This window comes from Polyodon spathula, chromosome 11, assembly GCF_017654505.1.
Source record: "Polyodon spathula isolate WHYD16114869_AA chromosome 11, ASM1765450v1, whole genome shotgun sequence".
Taxonomy (NCBI): Eukaryota; Metazoa; Chordata; class Actinopteri; order Acipenseriformes; family Polyodontidae; genus Polyodon; species Polyodon spathula.
The window spans coordinates 17921557-17932406 of NC_054544.1; the positions used below are offsets into that span (position 1 = coordinate 17921557).

Consider the following 10850-nt stretch of genomic DNA (forward strand, 5'->3'; position numbering starts at 1 on the left):
GCCACCAAGAGGCCTATGGCAACTCTAAAGGAGTTACAGTCTTCCATGGCTGAGCTGGGAGACACAACAATAGCCCGGGTGCTTCACAAAACTGGCCGTTATGAGAGAGTGGCAAAATAGAGCTTTTTGGCCTCAACGCTAAGCACATCATCCTGAGAACACCATCCCTACCGTAAAGCATGGTGGTGGCAGCATCATGCTATGGGGATGCTTCTCTGAGTACAAGCTCGTGAAGATAGAGGGCAAAATGGATGCAGCAAAGTACAGAGAAATCCTGGAGGAAACCTGCTGAAGTCTGCAAGAGACCTGAGACTTGGGAGACTATTCATCTTCTGGCAGGGCAATGACCCCAAACATACAGCCAAAGCCACATTGGAGTGGCTTAAAAACAAAAAGGTCAATGTCCTGGAGTTGCCCAGTCAAAGCCCCGACCTCAATCCAAATGAGAATATGTGGAAAGAGTTGAAAATTGCTGTTCACCAAAAGTCCCCATCCAATTTAACAGAGCTTGAGCAATTTTGCAAAGAATGGGCAAAAATTGCAGTGTCCAGATGTGCAAAGCTGGTAGAGACTTATCCAAATAGACTCATGGCTGTAATTGCTGCCAAAGTTGCCTCTACCAAATATTGACTCAAGGGGGTAAATACTTTTTAATACGTTATTTGGCGTGCTTCATATATGGAACCCTAAAACAGTCTATATAGAGCCATTTTAGAAGGCTTTTTTGAAAGAACCCCATATGGTTCCTTAGATTTAACCCAAAGGGTTCTGTATAGAACCATCAAGGGTTCATTGTAGAACCCCTATCAAGGACAGGATTAAGGGCACATTTTTATTTACACGAAAAAAAAAAAACAGTTCTAATAGCATATTACATATTCGAGTACACAAAAAAACATTATACATTAGCTACTAGTAGAAGCAAACACGTCTTATTTTTTGATGCTTAACACGTGTTATGTCAGTCTTAAACCCATTGCTATTTGTATATTAAATGTAAGGACCCTAATTAATTATGCAATGCTTGTAATAGCAACATTCTACAGTAATCGTATTGTTTGAAAGTGTTGCCAATTTTATTGCTTTGTTTTTAGCTAATCTTAACAGATCCCTGCTTGAGTTCCTCTGTAATAACTGTACACAGCAGCTTCTGCAGCTGTTGCTAGCCAGTCGTGAAACAGCTTCTGGGAGCATGGCACTGGCGAACTTTGAATGTGCTAAAATAAGTAATCCAAACTTGGATATCATTGAAAATAGAAAGGTAATTAACATTATGATGAGTATATAATGACATACTAAATGTTAAGCAGAACAACACAGTGACTAATAAGAAAAGGCAAGATAGTTGGAAAGGAGTTAATTTTTAAACTCTGGACTGCAGTTCAATGTAAAACATCTACTGTTGACTCTCTGAATGGATGGAGTAAGGTCAACATTTGCACTAAACATTAAAAGTACAACCAGGTATCCTTGTTTTGAATTATTTACAGGTTATTGAATAAACAAAGTAACTTGACTTAGATTCATCTAATGTCAGTACTTGATGGCTAGTTGTAATTAGTAATGTTAAACTATTGTAATTTTGGAATGTGTTTTGGCCAGGTTACAGTATTTACACTATTAAGATTATCTTATAAATCTTATTTGTTAGAATTAAACAGATGTAGAATATTTAGGTTGCTATATGATAGGTGTTATTTTATTCTGAATACACTATAGCAAAAATTATTTGGGGGATTGCGCAATATGCTACTGTTGCTTTAATTGGAAGAGATACGCGCTTTGATGTTGCTGCTCATTGAGTACTGTATTTTAATTCAGTAAACAAAAGAAAAAACTTGTGCCTAAGGAAGTAGTGTATTGAATGAAGAAATCTCAATATGGACATATTATACTTCATGAACACAGCTAGACTTTACTGGCTTACACTGTCTGCCTGTACACATGCATTTGCCTTTTATTCTTGGGAGCGTACGGGACCATTGTTCGGGTAATCGAATATACTTGCATCCTGTGTATTCAATTAGGAATAATAAACACTATTAAAACAATATTCATATTACAGAATAATAACAATCCTTCTCAGAGCGTTGTCACTTTTGTTGCCTCTCCCAAGTCAGTTTCAATCTTGCTGAGTGATACTAACGAGTCCTGGAAAGATTGTGAATGGCATTTTTGACCAGAACACATCGGCTGCCAAATCAAAAACTTGGACAATTCGATTGCGTATCTGGTATAGTCTGTGAAACTGACTCCAATCAAGGCAACACGTTACTTTTTTTCACTGCCTAATGAAGCCTCCACTCTAAATGTCTGTCTTATAGTTTAATGCACTACAGCATGTATAGAAACCAGTCATCTTGGGTTACGCAGTGATTGTTAAAAGTCATGCCTTTGCATATTAACTGTCATGATATCTGGAAAAGGTACAATTTGGTACAGGAATAATTTTAAACAAATTTAAACCGGTTCAGCGATTTGATCAACACCTATTCAGCTGACTGCCCTAGACAGTCATCGCTGGGAGAGGCTTCAGTGGGGGCCTTTGGTTTTTACTGAAGCTAGTGTTGTGTAGCATCTTGTGCACTGGCTCCACAGTTCAGCTCACTGTCTTCTGCTTTCACTATCAGTGAGCTAGGAGTGTTACCTTTAATACTAAATGGTGGTGAAGATCAGTAAAATACTGCATCTCTAGGATTAGGAGCAGACCCTGGAGGAATTTGTGAAAGCTGGGATGCGAAACTGCAGTCTTTTAGATGTGTGATCTCATCCCTTTGGGGTAAATTAGGGATTTATTGTAATTGCAGAGGGAAATAGCATTACATAGGGTCCCCTGGAGGGGGGATCTGCTCATAGATTTCACTTTTGAAAGGGTTCAGCACAGTGCAGCCATGCAGATTATGTTACCTTGTCTCTCAGTCTTCACAATGGATTTGATGACCTTTAGAAACTGTTGAAGAATGAAACTCATTTGTGAAGGAAAGCTGGTATCATATTTACAGGAAATAATTATTTTTTTTTATTAAAAAAATATTACATCACAAATCGCTATAGATAGATAGTGTCCTCCTATAGACCATGCATGTCTTAATTAACGTTTGTGCTGAAAGGTTTGCTATCAATAGTCATTTATCCAGGGCTCAGACCAGAAATAAGAAACCCATGTGAGGTGAATCATTGAGGAATGCCTTTAGGACAAGTAAGGTACAGTAGGCCTTGCATTTAATTGAATTGTGTCATCTTGGTTTCCAATAAGAACATAAGAAAGTTTACAAACGAGAGGAGGCCATTCGGCCCATCTTGCTCGTTTGGTTGTTAGTAGCTTATTGATCCCAAAATCTCATCAAGCAGCTTCTTGAAGGATCCCAGGGTGTCAGCTTCAACAACATTACTGGGGAGTTGATTCCAGACCCTCACAATTCTCTGTGTAAAAAAGTGTCTCCTATTTTCTGTTCTGAATGCCCCTTTTTCTAAACTCCATTTGTGACCCCTGGTCCTTGTTTCTTTTTTCAGGCTGAAAAAGTCCCTTGGGTCGACACTGTCAATACCTTTTAGAATTTTGAATGCTTGAATTAGGTCGCCACGTAGTCTTCTTTGTTCAAGACTGAACAGATTCAATTCTTTTAGCCTGTCTGCATATGACATGCCTTTTAAGCCCGGAATAATTCTGGTCGCTCTTCTTTGCACTCTTTCTAGAGCAGCAATATCTTTTTTATAGCGAGGTGACCAGAACTGAACACAATATTCAAGATGAGGTCTTACTAGTGCATTGTACAGTTTTAACATTACTTCCCTTGATTTAAATTCAACACTTTTCACAATGTATCCGAGCATCTTGTTAGCCTTTTTTATAGCTTCCCCACATTGTCTAGATGAAGACATTTCTGAGTCAACAAAAACTCCTAGGTCTTTTTCATAGATTCCTTCTCCAATTTCAATATCTCCCATATGATATTTATAATGTACATTTTTATTTCCTGCGTGCAGTACCTTACACTTTTCTCTATTAAATGTCATTTGCCATGTGTCTGCCCAGTTCTGAATCTTGTCTAGATCATTTTGAATGACCTTTGCTGCTGCAACAGTGTTTGCCACTCCTCCTACTTTTGTGTCGTCTGCAAATTTAACAAGTTTGCTTACTATACCAGAATCTAAATCATTAATGTAGATTAGGAATAGCAGAGGACCTAATACTGATCCCTGTGGTACACCGCTGGTTACCACACTCCATTCTGAGGTTTTTCCTCTAATCAGTACTTTCTGTTTTCTACATGTTAACCACTCCCTAATCCATGTACATGTGTTTCCTTGAATCCCAACTGCGTTCAGTTTGAGAATTAATCTTTTGTGCGGGACTTTGTCAAAAGCTTTCTGGAAATCTAAATAAACCATGTCATATGCTTTGCAATTATCCATTATCGATGTTGCATCCTCAAAAAAAATCAAGCAAGTTAGTTAGGCACGATCTCCCTTTCCTAAAACCATGTTGACTGTCTCCCAGTACCCTGTTACCATATAGGTAATTTTCCATTTTGGATCTTATTATAGTTTCCATAAGTTTGCATATAATAGAAGTCAGGCTTACTGGTCTGTAGTTACCTGGTTCAGTTTTGTTTCCCTTTTTGTGGATCGGTATTACGTTTGCAATTTTCCAGTCTGTCGGTACCACCCCTGTGTCAAGAGACTGCTGCATGATCTTGGTTAGCGGTTTGTAAATTACTTCTTTCATTTCTTTGAGTACTACTGGGAGGATCTCATCCGGCCCAGGGGATTTGTTTATTTTAAGAGCTCCTAGTCCCTTTAACACTTCTGCCTCAGTTATGCTAAAGTTATTTAAAACTGGATAGGAACTGGATGACATGTGGGGCATGTTGTCAGTATCTTCCTTTGTAAAAACTTGTGAAAAGTAATCATTTAACATATTTGCTATTTTTTTTTTTTCTTCCTCTACGATTTTGCCATTTGTATCTCTTAAACATTTAATCTCCTCTTTGAATGTTCTCTTGCTGTTGTAATATTGGAAAAACATTTTGGAATTGGTTTTAGCTCCCTTAGCAATGTTCATTTCTATTTCTCTCTTGGCCTTTCTAACTTCCTTTTTGACTTGCGTTTGCAGTTCTGTGTACTCTTTCTGCGTACTTTCTTTTTGGTCCTTTTTTAATGCTCTGTAAAGTGCCTTTTTTCGCTGAATATTTTTTTTAATTGATCTATTAAACCATTTTGGCAATTTAGTTTTACATTTAGATTTGTCTACTTTAGGGATATAATTGTTTTGCGCCTCTAGTACTACATTTTTGAAGAACAACCATCCTTCTTCTGTGGGTGTTTTCTCTATTTTACTCCAATCTACTTCTGTTAGTCTCTGTTTCATACCTTCATAGTTTGCTTTTCTAAAATTGTAAACCTTAGCTTTAGTCATTACTTTTGGGGATTTAAAAAACACTTCAAATGAGACCATGTTGTGGTCTGAGTTTGCCAGTGGTTCTCTGACCTCTGTTTTAGTTATTCTATCTTCGTTATTTGAAAAGACTAAATCAAGGCATGCCTCCCCTCTAGTGGGTGCCTTCACAAATTGTGTTAGGAAGCAGTCATTTGTCATTTCCACCATTTCTATTTCATCCTTCGCGCTACCCACCGGGTTTTCCCATTTTATTTGGGGGAAGTTGAAATCCCCCATTAGTATGGCTTCTCCTTTGCTACACACATTTCTAATGTCATTGTATAACAGATTATTGTGCTCACCGTCTGAATCTGGCGGTCTATAGCATGCTCCTATTATTATACCTTTTGAATTTTTGTCTGTCATTCTGACCCATATTGATTCGGTTTTATTTTCTTTGTCCAGGTTTAACACCTGGGCTTCAAGACTGTTTCTTATGTATAGCGCTACCCCTCCTCCTCTTCTGTCCTGCCTGTCTTTCCTATACAGTGTATACCCACAAATATTATATTCGTCCCCATCACTCTCAGATAACCACGTTTCTGTAACACCTATCACATCATAGTTACCTGTTAGTGCAGTAGCTTCAAGTTCTAGAATTTTGTTTCTGATACTTCTAGCATTTAGATAAATACATTTAATGGTTGTCTTACCTGAGTTGTTCTTGTTTTGATGCGGTCTCCCTTCTGTTTTTTTGTTGATTTCTCCCCCCTTCCTTTCTAGTTTAGCAATGGTAGCAATAGTAGCAATAGTATTTAGCAGTAGTAGGCCTGCAGTCTATTGACTGTTGTCCTGACCCCATAGGTTTAAAATGAGTTTGTTGTGAAGGTGAGGGGAGTCATGTGTATAACAGGTAGTGGGGGGGGGGGGTTAGATTGCACTTTACTGTGCGTGGCATAGCCTGCTTGGGAGTTCAGTTCAGCCTAAAGATATTCTGCAGTTCACCATCTATCTAGTAGTGGGGCATGTTCTCAGATTCCACAGTAAGAGGAACAGGAGGTGCCCCTGGGGTGGAGACGAGGTATTCCAGACCCTTCACCGGCAGCGCAAAGCTGGTTAAGGATCAGGGGCACCAATCAGCAGGTACTGATTGTGGGGAGCCCAGGGCAGCAAGGTGATGTTCCAGGCCTTGATTAGGAATCCAGTATCAGACTAGTGGAAAGTTTTGGGGTGATGGGTCTTCTGGAGGCCCGTCATGATGTACTCAAGTTTAAACATTCACATTTTGAATGGTTGACTTATTGCGTGTAACGAATGAACGAGTGTTGAAAGACAGCCCTAAAGCCTGCGAGTCCAGGCTTAAGTACTTTGACTGTGCATGTTCTATCTGGAGTGACACTGTTCCTAGTAATGCACAGAAATAACATCAGCATCAAAAGTTTTGTTTGTAAAAGTTCCTTGGTAAATGGTTTTGCCATACTTTGGTGAAGTCTGTGTAGAAAAGCAAGTACACACTAGGGCGTCTAGAATTGTATGTATTTGTAAAATGTGTATGTTAACTGCAGTACATTAAATTGCACTGTTTGCTATTGGTTGTGCAGGATTTTACACAATAAAATCAAGGGACTTTCTCATGCAGTGAAAAATGCAAACCAAAATTAAGCTGTACAGAAATAGTGATTCCCATTTAATAATCAATAAGAATGTACTCCCCTAAACTGTGCCTAAAAATAACAAAGCAAATAAATACTTTACTCAATTAATTAAATGGATGATATTTCAGAGTTTGATATTAAACTAAATGTTTAAATGGGATGCCACTAGTGCACAAACCTTAATGTGCCAAAAGGGTTAAGACTTGAGACCAAGCTTTGTTTTAGTAATTATTGGTTAAATAGTCCTTTTGACAATAAAATCAATTGCATTTACAAGCAGAGAGTTGCTAAATCCTGAGGGGTCGTTCCGCTGTGTGTAGGGATACCAGTTATATTTATAGTTTTGAAAAGATTAAGGTTCATTTTATTGCTGCTTTTTATGAAAAATAATAATAAAATACAAGTTGAAATACCAGAGTTTAATATGGTATGGTGACATGGCTGAAAAATGAAAGTTCATTGTCTTAGAATGGCCAAGTGCATGTTCTGTGCAGTATGTCTTCCATTGTGAGTATGTCAAGACTTGCAAAGCTGTAATTGTTTTGTATTTTAATTACATATTTTCTATTGTATTAAGCAATGTTAATAATAAACCCTATATACGGGGAGTTCTTCTTATGTGCTTAAACAACTGGGTATGTATGTATATATATATGCAGATTCGATCATCCAAATGGACACCGTCATCAAGAGCAGGAATAGGCCATTCCTAAATTAATTTTAAAAAATAATAGAATAAAAAAATAATGATATATATCTCTTTATGTGAAGTCCCAGTGGCACCAGTTGTTGTACTCTAGGGTTGCAGAAGCCTTTTCCCTATAGAGGTTATGCATGTTAAGTTTGGTTACTCTAATGGCTGTGGAACAGAACCCTCCTTGGCATTTTACAGACAGGAAAGGAATCCCAAGCAGCGTTGGTATACAGGTATCAGAAGTACTATATACATGGTCTTCATGTTTAGATCAATTGAATAGACTCTTAGGTCTATCTCTTGGTAGGAGTGCATTCCCAACTCAACTGACCAAAAATGTGAATTCATGACCTGTATATTTAATCAAGACATTTCTAACCAGCTTTTTCACTCTTTTTACCACCCATAGCCTCAAAGAGCACACCTCAAGACATGTCGGCTTGGTTTAATCTGTTTGCTGACCTGGATCCCCTTTCAAACCCGGATGCCATTGGCCGCACTGATGATGAGCTGCTGACTGCCTGAAGAACATTGTGTCCCATAGCCAGGCGTGTGTGAGGTTGCTGTTTTAACACCATCAGCGCTGTGTACCACAGGAATCGCTGCTTTCCAGAGGGGATTGCACAAATAGACATCAATTTATTTCTTTATTTTTATAGCACAATTGCAGAATACGGGACGAACAAAAATTATCACACCCCTCCCCCATAGATTGCTACATTTAAGACTGGGAGTATTTTTTGAAACCAGTAATGCTGGTGTAATCTAGATGCCAAACGGATTGCTGGTATTTAAAACAAACTTTTTTTTTTTTTAAAAACAAATTAACAACCTTCAGTATCATACTCTTCCTATACTGTCTTATTACATTTTGCAGGGAACACATGCAAATGTCTCACTTTCATGAAGAGGTTACAGTTAACATTTTTGATCCATAAGTCTGCCACTGAGAGAGTTTGTTCTCCAGCAAGTCATTTTGATATATCCCACCCAACTGCAAACCTAGGAGCAAGAAAGTGCCCCCATAAGGGATGAATTGAACCCCCTACCACTGAGGTTTTCTTATTTCTACTATAATCCAAAGAAACACTCACATCCCTAAGAAGTGGTGTTCTTGGTACACAGCCTGTGTGTTGTCTGTCTGTCTTCAGAGTTATTTACACTTTCATGTGTGTATGTTGTAGTATGTATTGTTTAGTGATGCCGTTTTTTATGCCTTTTCAGTCCAGGGGGTGCTTTGCTAGTGTGAGGCAAGGGTATGCCAGCTCTCCAGGCTTCACTTATTACCACAGGGGTGTGCTTCTGGTTGAATTTGCCTATCCAATCTCTGAGGATCGGTATAGATTCTCGAATCCCTTTCAAAACATCTTTCTTTCAGGAAACCTGCCTTGATGCAGATGACATTTTTTTTTACACAGATTTTTGCCTGGAATGTTTCCAGAATGGATGGTGGCTGGCTAAACATCTAACTTAGTATATTAGTAACTTAATGTTTAAACCTCTCTGTTGTGTGTGTGTGTGTGTCTATAACATATATATAATTAATTTTATCTAATTAAAAATAAACACCATAAATCAATCAATAAAATATTACACGCTAAGTCATAGCATGATGCATTAACTATAACTGGAACATGGTCTCACAACACACATCGAAACACTGGTCTGAAAAGGCATATCGATATGTTTATGGATCATTTGCCTTTTTTCTTCTTCTGTGTCTTCAAACAGAGAAACTGTGATTTTAACTGATGCACTAAAATAGAAATCAGAACTTGAAGAATACAGTAGCTGAAATGGTAGATTTAGAAAAGTAGTGTTAATGTTAAAACTGCCCTTAACTTTTGTGAATAAAGTTAACCGTTTCCCTGTTTTCACTACCGAAAATCCATTTTACATCACATAGTAATGAATCTGCAGTTACAGGCTTCAGATTACTCCTTCAGAGCAACTTGCAAAGATAGACACTGACTCAGTACTTTCTTACATCAGTGAGTACCTCCTAGTTCTGTATAAAGAGGGAAGAGAAAAAAACGAAATGTTGGCTAGACAAGACAACGTTGCTGAGAGCAATGAAAATATACTTGCTTTTGCATCTTTTCAGCTAGATGTAGTAGTGAGGGGGTGGGGGGCAGCATTCAGTAGACCAACAATATATTCTTAGGACAGTAGCCCTCTAGTTTTTGTGGGAATTGCTTTTTATTTAATGACCTGAGGTATTACCTGGCTGTTGCAATCTTGAAGTTGAATGTACCTTCCACTGTGAAATAAGTGACAGGGTGTGGCAGGAGGATGTGTAACTTGCACAATTTTAGAGGCTGAGACTTTGAAAGCCACCAAGAAAGTAAATATACTCTTCTGTAATTTATTCCAACACTACCAATTCTATAGATTATTATTAGCATAAAACAATGCAACTGTGTAGATGCACAGGTAAAAAAAGGGGTCTCACACTATATATAACTGTGTGTGTGTGTATGTATGTTACTGTTAATGTGTAAAATTGGTAAATCTGTAGATTAACCAGTAAATGTGTAGATTTACCAGCTCAGCGATCAATGTATAAATAACTAAGGACTTGGTAGTAAACAATCTCTCTTACTTACATCCACGATCACTGTCTGGTAACAACAACAATTCACAATACAAAATAATGTAGCACTGTATGATTCTCACTGAAATGCAAAACCTGCACGCACTTAGGTTATGCTTTTTTCTAAATGATCTCAACTTAATAATGCCAAATCACATTTAGTAGAGGCATCGTTTTGCTGAAGAGATGTATCGCGTGATTAACCATACCTACAATGTTTTGCCCTAATGGGTTTACTGAAAAATAAAATGAAGCAAGACATGAAGCGAGACAAGTGGGGGAAAAAATCATTAGAAACAAAACCAGAAATCTGTCTCAAATCTTGGCTGTATATAGGGCCCACATTAAAATGGGTCTCTGCTAGGATATTTATGTAAATAATATACATATTATATATATATAATAATATTATTGGAAAAAGGGATGCACGTGAAGTTAATTTACCCACATACATGACCTAAAAGATCTTACAGAATGGCTTAAATATATATATAATATCTATATCTATATATATATATATATATATAT

The 10850-nt window shown here is 37.6% G+C and overlaps 1 protein-coding gene across 7 annotated transcripts in view; it reads left to right on the forward strand.

The window, feature by feature from the left end:
• The window catches only part of LOC121323159 (islet cell autoantigen 1-like protein), a 38435-nt gene extending 29894 nt beyond the window's left edge, over window positions 1–8541 (forward strand). For all 7 annotated transcript variants that reach the window (XM_041264025.1, XM_041264029.1, XM_041264028.1 and 4 more), the window contains one exon: window positions 8139–8541. In XM_041264025.1, the coding sequence (XP_041119959.1) occupies window positions 8139–8254 (116 nt within the window). In that variant the 3' untranslated portion in view covers window positions 8255–8541. The remainder of the gene's footprint in view (window positions 1–8138) is intronic.
• Window positions 8542–10850: the final 2309 nt, after the last annotated feature.